The sequence below is a fragment of the Hesperophylax consimilis genome, chromosome 29 (assembly GCF_061612785.1).
Source record: "Hesperophylax consimilis isolate HC1 chromosome 29, BYU_Hcon_1.0, whole genome shotgun sequence".
Classification (NCBI taxonomy): domain Eukaryota; kingdom Metazoa; phylum Arthropoda; class Insecta; order Trichoptera; family Limnephilidae; genus Hesperophylax; species Hesperophylax consimilis.
The window spans coordinates 14,475,964-14,493,953 of NC_142864.1; the positions used below are offsets into that span (position 1 = coordinate 14,475,964).

General features: G+C 35.8%; 1 protein-coding gene across 7 annotated transcripts in view; it reads right to left on the reverse strand.

Moving 5' to 3' along the window:
• LOC149409902 (latrophilin Cirl-like) overlaps positions 1-17,990 on the reverse strand; it is an 847,643-nt gene that overhangs the window by 26,530 nt on the left and 803,123 nt on the right. For all 7 annotated transcript variants that reach the window (XM_089649262.1, XM_089649260.1, XM_089649261.1 and 4 more), the window contains 9 exons: positions 10,996-11,102; positions 10,166-10,422; positions 7,228-7,384; positions 5,103-5,312; positions 4,364-4,493; positions 3,565-3,704; positions 2,930-3,046; positions 1,557-1,696; positions 188-347 (listed from right to left, as the gene is read on the reverse strand). In XM_089649262.1, the coding sequence (XP_089505388.1) occupies positions 188-347; positions 1,557-1,696; positions 2,930-3,046; positions 3,565-3,704; positions 4,364-4,493; positions 5,103-5,312; positions 7,228-7,384; positions 10,166-10,422; positions 10,996-11,102 (1,418 nt within the window). The remainder of the gene's footprint in view (positions 1-187; positions 348-1,556; positions 1,697-2,929; positions 3,047-3,564; positions 3,705-4,363; positions 4,494-5,102; positions 5,313-7,227; positions 7,385-10,165; positions 10,423-10,995; positions 11,103-17,990) is intronic.

Genomic DNA, 17,990 nt, shown 5'->3' on the forward strand with positions numbered 1-17,990 from the left:
AAGCAACTTCAAGCAACATTTCAATTCTGAATGGTGGTCTTTCACCGGGGCGATACTAAGAGTTTATTCTAATTGGGTAATTTAACTTATCAGGTACTAAGATTTTTTTTAAGAACAAGGTTTTTTAAGTCGAGAGGAATCAGTAATGACAAATTGTTCCAATAGCTCATCGGCAAGAGCTTCCTACCTGTCTTGACAGCACCAAGAAGAAGATCTGTGACAATGGCCTCCTTCTGCCTGGAATCCGGGAAGGATTTTATATTCTGCGCCATTCTGGTGGACAGTTTCTTCATGATGTTGGTGGTGGTCATCATGTCTCCGCCGTAGAGGGTCTTCGAAGAGGTCACCTGGAATCAGAACAAGTTGATGATTAGCTTCGATTACTAAAAATCTCAAAAACCATGTGAAAGATGCATTATGCAATATCAATCTCTCTTTTTCAACCAATATCTGTTTGCTTTTTTTTTTAACGAAAGTCCCAACATTCTCAGGTTACAAATAAGCTGGCAATATTTGAAAAAGTCCTACTACCATCATTATAAGTGGAAGATATTACTTGTGCAATAAAGGAGGACTAAGCTAGAGAGGGATTGAACCCAATCACTAACTAACCATCACGCAGTTTCACCACAGGGGTAGGGATAAAGGACAGGCCGCCAAAAAACTCATTCTTGGCACAATTCTTGCTTCATTCACATTCCCAAGATGTTTAAAAAAAGCTCAAATGCACAATCTCAATGTCACCAATCCAATTTTTCACTTAGCAGTACAAAGTAAGTTAGGAATTCAGACATTGTGTGGATTAACCAACGCTGCATGTCGAACTGCCAAAATGGCAACTGCATTGTTTTTAGCGGATCAAATTAAATACGAAAGACAACATAAGCATGTAATTTACCAACTAAAAGTTAAAGAGTTCTCAAAAGTGTATTAGAAATATAACACTTTTTAACCACTCGAATGCTCGCATCAAAATCTGGAATATAAGTTGAGTGATTGGCTCTCGAGTTGGAAATTTCTCGCAACATTTAAAAAAAATCATATCTCTAAATTTTAATATGGAGACATATAAACTGCTTATAATGTTATATAGCCTATGAATTCACCTATATTTTCCCATATATCCTACATTTTTAGGATTTATAAAAAAATTTAAAAATCGTAAATGTGCAACTTCTGCGAGTCAAAATTGGCATATTATGGCGTGCGATCACTAAAGAAGTTTTGCAAACTCGGCATAATATGACGAAAATCATTGGAGAAATAGAGCTGAGTAATAATAAGTAAGTAAGGACCGATAGTTTCACAGAATTTAAAATCAAATTACAAATTTAATTTTCATTTTCAGTTATTTACAATTTACTGTGAAAGAATCGGCCCATAATGAAATAATAACAGAACATGAATAGAACTTCCCTACAACTTGAATTTAAACTATGTGAATTATATACATTTTTACTTAACTTAACATTTGCTCGATTTTAATTGGTGAAACAGCTGTCAGAGATATAGAATGAAAAGATGCAAACAACAATTTAAAATACAATGATGTATACCTGAGAAAGATCATTGCTGATGCTTAGAAGAGACTCTCCCTCCTTGACTCTTGTCTCCAGACTGTTCAGCCAAACAGATCTACACTCGGAGAGATCTGGACTCTCCGAAATCCACACAGCCTTGCCTTGGCTTTCTACATCTGAAAAAAAATACAAATCAAATTAATAAAGTACATAATTATTAGCAAACGAATTTCCGCTACACACACATAGAAATTCTTCTTTAGTCACTTTTTCATTACTGAGAATTGTAACCCCCACTCCGATCTCCCTGGTGGACAATGCTCCTCCATTCGTCGCGGTCCTGCGCTGCATGGAGAGCCAAGGATACCGACGTTCGGGACATAGGTGATTCTTGACTAGCTATAGGCAGACAGTTGTAATAGTAATAATAATTTGATGATTTGTATAACGCCGTTTCGAGACGATGAAGGGCACTGTACAAATCATTATTAATGTATAAAAATTCAGCCAGAATATGTAAAAGTAGTTGACTGATATTGCTGAAAATTTCAAAGTTTGTTCTTATTAGTGCCAGGAGTGTTTAGAGAGTGATTTGATTGGTATTAAAGCCGGGGACGCCCGAGGAATACTTAACGCAATATCTCTGCACCGAAATGAGATACAGAGTCGAATCACAGTTTACGCAATGTAGTTTTTTAACAGTAACATTGTGGTATACAGTAGTGAATGGTGGAAGAAAGACATTATCAATAGCAAGTATTGCAGGGTCCACAAGTATGTAATATATTTCTACAATGCTCTATCTTATTATCAACTAAAGACTAGACAAACTATTATCAACAGATTGCATCCACCAGTATGTCGATCACTAATATAAAACTATATGTACCAATGAACATGATGCTGCTTCAGAATGTACATATATCATTATGAATTTATGTTCTGTACAGGCAGATAACATACAGGAAAGAAAAATTTATTAATTCCTGTCAAGAAGCAGATTATGGTATTCTAAGTGCCTCGAGAAAACAATCATCAAACGATGAGAAGATACTTGCATGTATGTATGCATTATTTAAAATTTACAAATACAGGATGCAATGGACATTCAGGTGCACTAATCTATCCATTCTGAAAGATCTAGGCGTCCAAAACAGGCTGTCAACTACTGTCCGTCTACAATGTATCCTAAGATACTTTCGGGACATCGCTTGCCAAACTAAGAACTCAAACCTGGAGAAGCTAATGGTCACTCGCAAAGCGGAAGACAGGAAGATTACTGATTTGTAACAGAAATGTTGGTGTTCGCAACTCTCTTCGCGGCGCAGGACCATGAGGAGTGAAGGAACCTGGTTCATCAGGGTAATTAATGAGGGACGACTCAAGAATTGGGGAGAAAGTATATTTACCAAAGGCAGAATTGGTAGAGTCAGTGAGACCACTGGAAGCCAGTGGGTCAGGCAGCATTAGATTATCCACATCTTGTCGGAAGTCTGTCATATCTTGGATCTGCTCCATATCACGGCCTTTTAAAAGAGAAAAAGTTATTTAAATACATGAAAAAAAGCATACGAAAAATACTTCTGATACAGATTATAAGATTTGACATTAATCAACAATCTAGACGATATTGGGTCAGGGTTATCTGATCGGGAGAGGAAGATCCAAAGAAGAATCTTTGGAGCCATGGTGGAAAACTATGGTGTGTGATGGAATTAGATCCAACCGTGAACTATACCATTGTTTGAAGAGATTTCAATCACAAGATTATTAAAACCATGGATATGTGGCAGGAATGGAAGATAGCCGACCACAATAGAAGCATCTCTATAATAATAAGCTTGCAGGACGAAGGAGTGTAGGGAGACTTAAACAAAGGTGGCTGGATGGTGTAAAGTTCAACACTACAGCCTTAGGCATAAGGAACTGGATTGAGACAGCAAGTGACTAACAGGAATAGAGGTGATTCTCAAAGGACTCTCTAACGGTTGTAGCGTCAATGATAATGATGATGAAAACAAGAAAGGTAAAAAGATCTGCTCACCTGTCAATAGAGTATCGGCTCCCAGAGCATCCAGCAGAACCGGAGTCCTCGAGGAGTGACCAGACATAGTCTCCCGGCTTGGAGCTCCAAGCCTCTTCTGCTGTTGAAGATGCACCAGTCGGTGGGCCGTGCTGACACATCTGAAATCACAACAAAAAAATTAGATTTAATCAAAAAATATATCTATATACATAGTAAGCAAAAGGACATGTGGAATGTCAAACATAGCATCATGTATAGACAAAGACAACTCACGACAACCCATCATGAACTGTCAGTATCGAAAATAGAAATAACGCCAATCATTGACAAAGTCAATTCACGTAACATCAGGCATAGAAATTTTCACCTCACATATAACACATTCTTAGATGTCAAAAGAAGCCTTTTAAACAATAGACAGGTAAAAACTGTTTTTTTTTTTTTTAAATCATTGTTATTTCAAACATCACTCTGGACTTATTCTAGGAATACTTCCCAGAAAGAAACCAGTTGAGAGCTCAATATCGCAACCAATTTATAACAACCCGGAAGTTCCTCAAGGATCAGTATTGGGTCCAATTTTATCTACAATTTATGTGTTGTCAAGCATAGATAAAATCAACTCACACAACAATAATCATGGACAAAGTCATCAAATCAAACTATACAAAATCTGTTACATTGTCACTATTTTTGTAGATTTGATGATCATACTAACCAATCAAATAAAAATGAGACACAAGGCGACTGCATATTTTAACAACCAGTATTTTTATTTATTTTGATGATTCATAATGTAAAATGAAAGGGTATTTACCTCCATCTGGCTAGACCAGTGGCACCTCCAGGACAGGGCTGTACCGCCACTTCTCCAACAGACGTCCAGTTCCAGTGGAGGCTCCGGGCTGAGGTGGGGGGGCAGTGTCTCCAAAGGGGCAACACGGGGGCTGCAAATATTACAAACAAAATATTAATTTTAAATGTCAGGATCTTATATCATGAAAAAAATGTCAAAGAAAAATCTATGCAAATAAGCTTGTATTTTTTTTACAGATTTGAAGATTTTCTTGTTCAGGCTGTTTTTCTAAGAATCATTCCACTCAAACCCAAGAAATTGCAAGACTTAACCTATTGCCAGCATTTGGTTTACAAAGATAAATGATACAAAACTTCAATTGTTTTCAGACCATCTATTTTATAATAACTACAAAATTAAACACATAACCGGAGTAAAAAGAAAAAACCTAACCTTACCCAAGTCTGAATTTGCTGCATAAAATTGATCATGATTAAAATGAACCATTAACTTGTGACTTGAATTCCTTAGGCTAATTTGTTCGGTTTTGGAAACAAACAGCTATTACCCGCAGAGTCAATTTGTTCACTTTACGGAACAACTAATATTTTAAAACAAATTTGCACAAAGTGTTTTTTTTTCTAAAATAATTAAATTAGCGCCATCTATGAAAGAGCAGATTTAAGATAAAATAATTGTACTACGAGTTTACACACCGTTTATAATAAACCTAGTATGTAAATTATGAAGGAGAACCAACCGTTAGGATCGGAATCGTGGTGTGTGTGATGGTGGTGTCTTCTCCCACCGTCGGCTTCCCCCGCCCCGGGGGCGTTATGGTCCCCGTTCCGCTCTTGGTCGCGATCTCGGTCACGGTCCCGCTCATGCGGTGGGGACACCGCCACACTGTCTCGGTCGTGCTCTCGCTCCACGGAAGAAGAGTCGTCTTTCTTTGGTGCCTCCGTGAAACCTGGAAAATTTATTCATTACTTAGTTGGTTTTATGATAACGATGATGATAGAATACCATCTTGATGGCACCGCTTTACAGATTGCTTATGTTATTCTAATACAGTCACCTTAATCTTTATAGGAGAATTTATGCTGAACAATAAATCTCAAATGAAATTGACCAGCATTTTCTGGTTGAAATGCTTTAAGGTAGAAACACACTGGGTCGATGTACACGATACATGCATTACTACGTTTAAAGTGTCAGCTACACTACTCGCTTCGACGCTCAGACGAAGTCCTCGACGAAGTTAGCCGAAGTTCGAAGTGCGTGCCCACACACTCGTGCAACTTCGCGAGTAACGCTTCGAGTCCTTTGACTCGGGCGCATTTACCGACAACAATCGGAAGTCGGGCGAAGCGAAGCGAAGTTGCCCGAAGCGAAGTGAAGTTCGTGCCCACACTATCGTATTCGGTCAACTTCGATCAACTTTGCGAGTAGTGTAGCTGGGCTTTTAAGGTCAACATGCACACTGGTTCTACGTACAAAACGCGTATGACCACGTGATAAGTGGTCTCTACTGGTAGTCCTAAAGTACGCGGCGTGCAGGTGCGAAGTTGATTTGAAGTTTATATTTTAGGTTGTGTTTCACTTATCAGCAGATGCAATTCGTAGCATTATCATGTCTTGCGATTCAGAGAGCGAATTTGAGGACGATTTACTTTGTTAAATATTTTATTGAGCCAACTGTCAAAGAAAACTACCGTAGATATACCAAACATAAAAGTAGATGCATAGACAATACCATCCATAGATGTGAAATCAACTCGTAGGAGGTGTGACGCCACCCCCTCCATCTTTACACGTTCCACACCGATCTGGATAGCCCAGATCTGTACAGCGATGGAAGTGTGGGTTTGCGTTGCTTGCGGCAAGTATGTTTCTAAAGCATCTATTTCCATATAAATTCTATGGATTGTAATTAGTTCAGATATCATAATGCGTTGTTTACATAGCATACGTCGACTCAGTGTGTTTCTACCTTTAATCATCTTCTCTCAGCAATTTCAATGCGTCTTCTTTCAGCTTGTAAATTGAGCCATTACGCGTTTTTGTGCAGATCGATTCAGATTATGCGCCATATATCCATCTACGTTCACAGCAAAAAACGTTTTAAAATCTCAACCACAGATGGCAGTACAAGACTTGTAGTGACAGCCGGTAGCGTGATCTTTTCCCGTACAACGGTCATGTCAAGACAAGTCGGCAATAACATCGAAACTGACGGTTTTTTGTGACAGGAGTATGGCATATTTTTCACTTTTCTGGTGATAAAGGCTTATATCTGCATTATGTTATTTGTTAATATTTGGTAGCATGTCTGTAATTTTTAAATGTTATGGAAGAACATTGTTAGTAATATGACAAAATATTGATTTATGGAATAGCGGCATTGCTTTTTTTTCTTTTACATTTTATGTACTCAAAACTAATGAATAAAATTATTAAGATACATAAAAAGTGTTGTCTATGAGTTGAAATATCTTATCTTATTACATATAAATTTATTGTATATCAATGTGTATATGTTTACAAGATGAAATGAAATGTTCGACCCGTATCTCAAAACTAACATTTTCACAAAATGCTGTTTATCCGCATAAGGACTCAATTATCTTCCATAATGCACAATGTACCTTTGAAATATCTGTGGAATTGTCAAAAAATGAGACAAGATACAATACACAGGGTGTATCAGGACGTACTCGTCAAATTTTAACCAGCTTATTACAACCTGAGCCTATTTGGAGTAAAAACTACCATCACCACCGGTTAAAACCCAACGTGTCACATGGTATGCGCTAAATCTTGTTCCAACTGCATTGAAATAAAAATTTGTGAATAAAAATATTCAATAATAAGGTTAGAGTTACCTTCTCTTCCGTCTTCTTTGGGTTTGCTAGTTATTTCGTCGGTAATCTCCGACTCGACGAGGACGTCTTCTGTCACCAGGGGAACCACCACCTCGGGTGGGGGGGCCTTCGGCGAGGGTTTCCCCGCCATCTCGGGGGAATGCCCATCATTCTTCACCTGGAGATAACGATAAATTGTCAGAATAAGCATAACAGAAATATAGCAAGAGGATGTAGAGGTAAATTATTAGATTGCCCGCCTAAGGAAAATTTTGACTTTGAATGGGTGTACGTTTGACCCTACCAACCACATTATAAAACAATAAATAATTACATAAATTGTTTTAACTCGAATGCTTTACATTTCGTCTGTCTATAAGTTTGTTTGTGTGTTCCATGTCCGGTCAATCCTGTCAAGATGGTAGCCGTGTTGGAAAGTACTCTTTTACTCCGCCAGAGTTTGCGTCAAATAGGAATAATCAACATTACGCAAGGTCTACTGTTCACAAAATTACTAGTACATATTTAATTAATTACCTAAACCCTTCCATCAGTTATATTACACCAACTAAATTAAATGTCAATTTATGTTATTTAGTTTATTTATTTTAGATATTTTTATAAATCATTCTATGGTCGAATCAATACTTAGATATGGAATTCGAACTTGGGGACACTTGAGTAATATTAATATCAAATACATTCAACACTCCCCAACTCAAACACGAGAAATAATTTCTCAATTGAGTTGGGCAATTTTTTGTTAAAAATTTCTAATTTTTTCGCAATCGGCCTCGAAATATCTACATTTGTAAATTATTGTAATGTGTTTATATATTCAATAAAAAAAAATTCAAAATTTACAAACTGCTATAATTAAAAAAATTGTTAAACCTAGCATTTACAAACAACAAAAAAAAAACAACTTAAAATTACTGTATGGCTCTGAGGGCCTACTTCCAATTAGAGGACTTCTTTGGTTTATTATAATTATGGATAATGCGGGAGAAAATGAGTGCAAAAAGTCATTGGTGCATAGTCACAAAACAAGATTTACTGAAAAAAAAGGCCTAAAAATTCCACTAATATCAAATAAGTATGGTAGCAGAACACCTGACTATTTGATACCTGTGATTTATAACAAATTCAACGAAAACTTTAACTTAAAAAATAATGAGAAACCCTGCCCTAAACTGACAAAAAAGTGGTTAATAAATGAACAAAACGTTTATCTATCCTAAACATTATATTTGGTATTAATATTTAAACTTAAGCTAATGTGTATTATGTTATAACAATGGTAGAACCTACAGACAAGCTGATTGTCACAGCTTTGTGGGACTACCCATATCTTATATTGTATTAAATGTAATTATATTCAATTTAATAAATAAATTTTAAAAAATAAAAAAATTAAATGAACAAAAAATATAGCTAAATGTACAGTGATTGCCCACTTGTTCATAGAGATTGACGGTGATGGCCCATTTTAGAGATCCAATAAAAATCGTTATTTAAACAACCTGAAGATGGAACACACTTATTTATTTCGTTTTACAAATAATAATAGGTAAAACATTAAGATAATGTAAGAAATACCTTCAAGATGAATAAAATTCAAGATGATTCACTTTCACTTTCCAACAACGTGGCTATTTCTGATGTTTATCGATGCAGATTAAACTAATAGAGACACGTCTTCGATGAAATATTTACATTATTTAGTAAGAAAAAGACAATCAATGTGAGAGCGGGCAATCACTAGTTGGGAGCAATCTAGTTTACCCTATTTTTTTTTAATATGAACTCTTTAAAGGAAGCCCCAAGGTTCCTTTCGTGTTTTGTTTTGGGATCCTGTGTCGAGGGACCGTAATCAAGACAAAGGTGGTTGACATTACTCTTAAAATCTCCACACTCAAGTACGACCGATAGGCTGGCTAAAGACGAAGAAGAGAAGAGGAAGATTGTAAAGTACAGTGAAATCTCGATCAATCGTCCCTTGAATAATCGTTTGTTTCTTCCAATCTCAAATTATTTCACAAAAAATTCGCAAAAATAGATTGCATTGATCTTTCTTCTATGCATCGTTTAAAGCAGAGGTTCCCAAACTTTTTTGACCCGTAGACCACTTGCCAAATATTTTTTTTCCCCCTGCCTGCCAAATATTGAATTTTCCTAAAACTATTAACGTCTCATGCGAAAAATCATTTATTTTTTTAGTAAAAATATTCCCTTCCCTTGCCTGCCCAACAACCGGGTGACGGTATAGTTGCTCTGTCTTTACATTGTGCAGACAGGGGCACCCTTGAGAGGTATTACACCAAATGAAAATGAAGCAGGATAAGCAACAGAAATTTCTTTCTGTAGCTAGCCCTACAGAACTGCCCCTTAAGTTCTTTGTCAGTGCTTATTCCGGTCAGTTCTTCTTGTCACATGATACCTGATTCTTCAACGTTGCATTTCCTTAGTTAAAATGTCCTCAAACTTAGTTTTGAAGTCTGTCTGAAGTGCATTTAAATGATGAACGTCATTATTACTCTGGACGTTTTTCAAAAACAAGTTGGGGAACTAGGAAAATCCGCGGCTTCCAATGTGCAATGTTTTGCTTGAATATATTAATTCTGACGAGAAAAGGAACGTAGACTCTATTTATATTCCTCAATTAACAACTTTACGAAATATAAAAATACAAATATAAATAAGTATTTTCTCAGTCTATTATATTTGTGTTAGGTGTATTGTGTCATTTACGGAACTCCTAAATGTTGACTTGAGGTAAATGGGGGTCCGCTCTTATGTACCCCCATTTGAATCTCGTGGACCCCCAAATTTTTTTCTCGCTGACATAGACCCCCAGCATGCCGATATCGACCCCTGGGGGTCAATATAGACCACTTTGGGAACATCTGGTTTAAAGGAAAAATATATTTTTTTAAACGAATATTTAGTTCTATATTACCTTGATAACTCCCGGTCTCAAATCTGGCGGCATCGTGATATGCGGTCTAAATGTTGGCGGCGCCAGATGATGAGAGCCACCACCGCCCCCAGCCGACGGCCGGCCACCATTGCCGCCTCCACCGCCGCCATTGCTGCCGGTGCCGCTATTGCCACCGCTGGCCAGCGAGGTGCTGGGCACCGTGGAACGCCACACCGAGGGTTGAGAGGTGATGAGCCACTGGGGCGACGGGCGGAAGGTGCTGCTCGTCGTTGCGGCTAAAAGAAGAAGAAAATAATCAGATTAAGAAAAACTCCACTCTAGCTGGTTCTACTATACAAATATATTTTTACATAGATAAATATTTATTTAGATCATTATTTTATGTGGGTTCCTACTTTTCTTGCCTTTATTTGTGCTTTTGTGGATTTTTTTACGATTACATGTGATTCAAATTTACAATTTTTTTTACTAAATTTGCAGAATAACAAGATTTATTAAAACACTGTGAGCCACTTGTTTCACAGATCTTGAACAATTCATCAAATTTTAAAGTTAATAATCAAATTCTGTGAATGTTCTATTCAAATTCTGTTATTATTCCATTATGGGCAAGTTTGTTTCACAGTACTTGAATAGCTTTCATAGAGCTTGGCCCTTATAATTATTGCTCCCCGTCTCAGAACAAACATCGTCTCGTGAGGCAGATAACGAACTTGCATTTGTACCTATATCAATTGTCAATAAACGTCCGGGTTGCCGGAAATTAAATAAAACGAAAAAAATATATATCTAAGAAGTTAAATTCAAAATATCAGACATTTTTTTATAAAACAGTAATGTGAACTTGCCTGGTATGCAAGTGTAGTGGGCCTCAAGGTATTTCAAGGTGTTGGGGCACGGGTCCCCAAACATGCTGGTACTGGCTAGGATACTGCAGTTCTGGTTCATACTGCACCTGGAATAACAAAAACAAATAAGAATTAGTAAAAATACTATAACAGACAGGTTCAAAAATATGGTGCATCATGTCACATTTCAAATATAGAATTAAAATAATTTTCTGGTAAAAAAATATTATATTATAGATAGGTACTTTATCACTTCTCTGAATTCTTGACACATGAGTAAAAATTTTGAAAATGACACTTAAATTCAAAATAAATCTATATGTATAATAAATCATTGACCCAGAGTTACAATCACTCACAGACAGACCCACAACAGAAATTAGTAGGTTTAATAATTTTAATAGAAGAACCAATTTTGTTGATCTAAATGAAAATAATATACCATGAAGTCCAGAGTAGACATTTTTGAAATTATTGAATTTTAAACCTATGCAACATTTTTCAAAAATTAAAGAATTTGACATCACATAAGTTTCAGAATCGCCCTGGTGTCTTTAACTATCTTACTGAGCTATGCATTCCGGAAAATACTGGTCTAAGGCAGTCAAGTCTTAGATCAGCGACATCATCTGCAATTGGAAGGTTGAAAGAGCCTAAGTGAAATCCGAACACTAAGTTTGGTGATCGTGCATTTGGAGTATCCGGCCCCAAGGCTTGGAATAAACATCCTATGGAATTGAGATGTATAACCAGCCCAACAGAATTTAGGTCCAAACTAAAAACTCACTTTTTCAGACACTCATTTCCATAAATCCGTCATTCTATCCAAATATTTATTTTTTTTCATTTTTTTATACTGTAATTGTTACATTAGCTAGCGATTCCGTTCATTCAATTTTTCTATTGACTTGCCTACCAATGGACAATGGACAATATCAGCGGGAACATAACAAGTCAATCGGTTTAATTGTTGGCAGATGAATCATCTAAATGCGTTTAAGATTGACGATTGATTTTATTCATTTATTTAACATATATATCCAGCTAACAATAAAAACACCCTAATATAATGGAACTTCGTTCTTCTTCTGGCGTTAGTAAGATTAGATTGTTAATATTAATTTTAGTTGTAAGTTGCTAAATATGTAAATACTCGTATATATGTCGTTAAGATAGTAGTTATAGGCCTTAGTCGTAAGTCACTAGATATAAGTCTTAGAGATAAGTCAGTAGTTCTAGTATTAACTATTTAAGAAATATATTTGTACAGCGCCCTTGAGGTGATTTCTCACGAAAACGGCGCTATATAAATTAGCCAAATATTATTATAATATTTAGAGTGGAAGATACTCTCAATACCGCAAACACCACCATTCAGAATTGAAACCTTGCTTGAAATGGCTTAAACCATGTTTGGTGACCAAATCTGAAAAACCACTTCCCCGTCTCATTCCACTCCCCACTACCTTAAGCCTCACAAGATAACCCAATTGGGGATGTCATAGCTCCACTGGCTCCAGTCGGAACAGTTGGGACTTGTGTGCGGTATTAAAAAAGAGTCCAGTACCCATCTGAACAGACAAGTACTACCAAACCTTCTTCTTACCATATTTTAGCCTTCCAAACTTCTTTCAGCCTCATAGCTATCCCCAAATGGTGAAGCCATAATTTCCCAGATCTATCAAAGAGTATACTTTTAAGCCACACTGTACCAAATTACTGAGAAAATAAAATCGTAAAAAATTCCAGTATAAAAAAAATTATTGTGAAAAATTCCAGCATAAAAAGAAATTATAAAAATCATAAAAAATTATAAAAAATAACTACAAAAGTGCATACGTATAATGAAGACACCAAACGTTTCTGCTGATAAGATTGTTTACTGAAGAAATTTCACTTAAGGGCCTTCCTTACTAGCGATCTCAATCGTTGTATGGAGAATCATGAATTGTCAGATTCAAACGACAATCTATGTTATTAATCGTCAAAATATCGATAATGTAGCCACGTTAGGCTATCATAAATACATTTTTCTATCGAGATATATGTTTTTACTAACAATTTATTTTAGTTAAATACTATATAATGAACCTCAAAGAATTCTCTTACTCATTCGGCTCTATGAGGTGGCCGTGAATGGACGCTTCCTACGGTCCGTCGTTTCAATCTTTTTTCAAAGATCGAAATTCCGCGTAATTATTACACTTCCATGTGACGTTTCAACAATATTCCACTCTATGCGTAGCGCGTAGGGACTATAATAGTGTGTCGCCTTTTTTATGTTTCATCTGTGAGTTTCCGTCGAAGCTGTGTAGTGTCAAATAGTATTATTAAGAATCAATTTATTGTTAACATTTTTTCTGGTTTCTAGGTAATAAACAGTTTGATATTTTTAAAATATAAAAGTGTGGAAATGACAAATAAAAAAAAAGTAAATATCCGTGCTCTAGAAAAGGAAAGTTCAACGCTTCAACCGCAGTAAAGAAAGTTGTGAAGAGTAATATTATAAGGTACCTATGTTATATTATAAAATGTTATGTTATATTATACTATGTTATATTATAAGGTACCTATGTGTGTGTTTTCATTTAAATAACATTAATTATAATTATTTAACAAATCTAGGAAAGTTTCTATGCCAGATAATAATCTGCGTTTAACTTTTCCCTATATAAAATTATTTAATAAGTAATAAATTGTATTTTTTTAAGGATATCCAAGGAAAGTACTTCAAATGCGATGTCTATAGCAGCGGTGAATAATCCATCGGTTAGTATTTGAAATTTGTCATTCACGTTTTAAAATTATTTTCTATATGGGTAATTAGCAGTGGCGTGCAGTCCATAGTATCGAATTCCTAGTTGCATGACTACGACGAGTAAAGCCTACATAACATCCATCAAATTTTATAGTACTTTACAGTGGCGCCAGGGGAGATCTTTTGAATCGCATGACTAAGAATGGATGTAAGGGAGTTCAAATGGCTATGATTTTAAGATATACTATATAAATATAAATATATACATTATGTATACAGTATTGGATTTTATTATATATATATTTTTTTTATTATATTTTATATACATATATTTTTATTATTTTTATTAAATATATATCTGGCTTTAAAATCAATTTTTTCTAACACCGATATGTCAGACACTATAGGGTCTACTGTGACTATTTATATATCAAATTGTAGGAAATTTAGTCTACTATTAAAAAATATAGAATGATATTTGGAGAAAATTTTGTAGTTCGGGGTCAAAGTGACAAAAACGATTTTTGGCAAGATCCGGAGGTCTGACAAGATTGAAAATTTTAGACCTTCATCATATACAATATGTAAAAAAAATCAGAATTACCCCATTTGATGCAAGTGAAAATGTTTAATTTTACTGGACTATAAAGTATACTTACGACTTATGTTTTGCAGGTAGAAACAATTCTTGAAGACGGAAGAGCTAATGTGGAACAAAACGTTCAACACGTCCATAATTTATATATTGAAGAAGAATTAGCTAAAGACACTCCTTTTAAAGTTGTTGGTCGGCGGATTGTGGATTTTCAACATATATTTGAAGAACTTCAGAGATTTTCTAGCCATAGCTCAATATTTGGATGCAATTTGAGTAATGTTCAGATTATATCTGAAAAGAAAATGGGCCTAAATTCAATAATGTCTTTACAGTGCAACATGTGTAATGCAAATTTTAATTTGAAGACTAATAATGAGTCTTCTGGCTCGATGGACATCAACTATAGTGCAGTGGCTGGTGTAGTTGCTATTGGAAGTGGATTTTCTAATTTGGAAGAGTTGACTGCGACACTCGAAATTCCGTGCATGACTTCAAAAACTTATTCAGCGAAGCATGATCAAGTTTGTGAATGGTGGGAAAAAACGGCTCACCTGAAAATGGAAGAAGCAGCACGCAAAGAAGCAAATCACGCCAGGCTCATTGGGAATGTTGACGAAAACAATATACCCATGATAACTGTAATAGCAGACGGCTGTTGGTCTAAAAGATCATATGGGCATAACTATACTGCTCTCTCTGGTGTAGCCGCTATTGTGGGTCATACTTTTGGAGACGTGTTATTCTATAGTGTAAAGAATAAGTATTGCGTTACCTGTGCTCGAGCAATGGCTAAAACTGTAGCCCCAGTGGAGCATATTTGCTATTTAAATCACCATGGAAGCTCTAGTAGTATGGAAGCCAATATTATTGTTGAGGGCTTTAAAAGTTCACTTGACATGTATGGGATAATATACAGCAAAATGATAGCAGATGGTGATTCCAGCACTTATAATAAAATAAAAGAAGCACATCCTTATAAAAATGTTTCAGTCGAAAAGATCGAATGCCGAAATCACTTACTTCGAAATTATTGCAAAAAAACTTAGATCACTGTCAGAAGATACAAAGTATCCCTTAGCATTGAGGAAGATTGTGTCAAGCCGTATTTTACGCCTGAGAACGGCTGTACGTTGTGCAATAACGTACCGGAAGGCTATGAATTGTAGTCTAGAGGAAAAAATAAAGCAGCTATATTTGGATATATTGAATGGTCCAAAACATGTATTTGGAGACCACTCACTATGCAAGGAACGGGCATACTTTTGCAAACGCGATACTGGCGACACTAATTACGTACCCAATATGACTTCGAGCTTGATAATGTCCAGAATCATGCAGCACGTTCGACTTTTGGCATCTAATGCTCGAAGTTTAATACATGATGTAGATAGCAATATTGTGGAGTGCTATAATAATGTTGTGGCTAAATTTGTTGGTGGAAAGCGTATTAACTATTCTTTAAAACGGTCCTACAATGGAAGGTGCGCTGCAGCAGTAGTGGCGTTCAACACCAATCGTCCACACTATTCTTTGCATAAATTTGCAACCGGTAATAGTCCCGGAAAACTCATAAAGCAATTAGAAATAAAAAGATTGCAGAAAAATAATCAACAAGCACTAAGTAAAAAAAAGAAAAGAAAAACCCTGCAGCTCGCTCCAGCAAAAGATCAGCATTATGGTCCCAATGCAGAAAAACCTGATATGGACCAAGCATCGTATGAGGCAGCTAAAGATGATTTTTTGGAAAGGCTTTTTACCATAGCCAAAGATAGGCAAGCAATTGAAAGGGCGACAGTACTTCAAGCATCTAGTGGAAAGTGGATCGAGATGCGCCGCAATATGATTACGGCATCGTGGTTTGGAAAAGTGTGCAAACGGCGGCAAAATATCAGTTGCGCTCCATTAGTCAAAAATATACTGTACCAGCAATCCTTATCAAATATTCCTTCAATTCAACACGGACGAAAACATGAATACAATGTCCTGAAGGAGCTTGCAGAACTAGAAAGCATTACCATAGAAAAGTGTGGTCTTTTCATAGATGAAGAGTATACTTATATGGGTGCGACCCCAGATGGAATTTCTTCTGAAGACACTGTGATTGAAATTAAATGTCCTTTCGCAGCACGCAGCATGCTCATATATGAAGCAGTAAAATCCAAAAAAATTACCTTTTGGAAACTTAACAAAAATGGAGAAATGCTGGTAAATACATCCCACGATTGGTTTTACCAGGTTCAGGGCCAATTACATGTAACAAAAAAAGATATTTGTATGTTTGTTGTATGGACTGAACTCGGAATAAAAATCGAAAAAATTTTAAGGGATGACGAATTTTGGCAAACTAATATGGTCGAACAGCTGAAACGCTTTTACAATTTGTGCATGCTACCCGAATTAATTGATCCTCGACATAATCGCTGCATGCCTATTAGAAATCCTGAGTATTTAGAAAAGTGCATAATAGCGAAAAGAAATAAAGTAAAATTGGTTTCAGCTAAAACCAAAACATGTAAAAAGGAATTGTTTCGAAGAAATCAATAACATTTTATTTCATTGAAGTGTCTTCAGAAGAAATTTCATTTATATTCCTAATGTATGTTGTCCACATTTTTAGAAATAGGGAAAAGGAGGGTTGGAAAGTTCCTGGCTATTCAGATCTAGTCACTAAACAACTAAATAAACTAACTACCATAAAAAATTGAAAATTAATAGTATTATTACTTCAATAGAAGAGAGTCCAAATATAATTACTAATCATATAAATTACTTCTTCAGTGACATTGGTCCAAGCTTCGCTAATAATTTGTGCAGTGCTAATAGAACTATTGAGATGTATCTTGTGAATGATTTTAAATCTGAACTTCACGTTACAGGGGACAATTTTTATTTTAAACCAACTAGCATTTCTGAAGTCACAAATGTGATAAATGATTTAAAAATGTCTTTCTCGTGCGGTATTGATTCTTTAAGTGTTATGGTGTATAAAATGCATGTATCCGAATTAGCTGGTCTCATATCTCACCTTGTAAATACAGGGTTTTCCAATAAGAGGTATAATTTTGATATTTAATCGTAAAATATCAATGGTTTCGTTGCTTGTGTGGCCCGTCGCGCCGTTTTGTTGAAAGTAAACGTTGTCCAGATCAATACCATCCAATTCCGGGCATAAAACATCATTCATGTTTTTTCGATAGCGCAATCCATTCACAGTAACTGTCGCTCCAGCCTCATTTTCAAAAAAGTAAGGTCCAATGACTCCGCCGGACCATAAACCGCACCAAACAGTCACACGTTGAGGATAAAGAGGCTTTTCAACAATAACTCTTGGGTTTTCCGAGCCCCAGATGCGACAATTTTGCTTTTTGAAGAAACCACCGAGGTGGAAATGGGCCTCATCACTCAAAATGATTTGCATTTGATTCGCTCAAGTGAATTTTAATGATTTCAATGCGTTGTTGAAGCGTATATCGTTCCATTTTTATTAATGGCGTAGTTTCTATTTGTCAAATGTCAAAAATGACAGCTTCAAAAGTAACATCTACCGAAATAGCGGGCTATTCAAAATAACACCTCTTATTGGAAAACACTGTATTAGCCTGGAGAGTGGGATGTTCCCTTCTCATTGTAAAAAAGCTA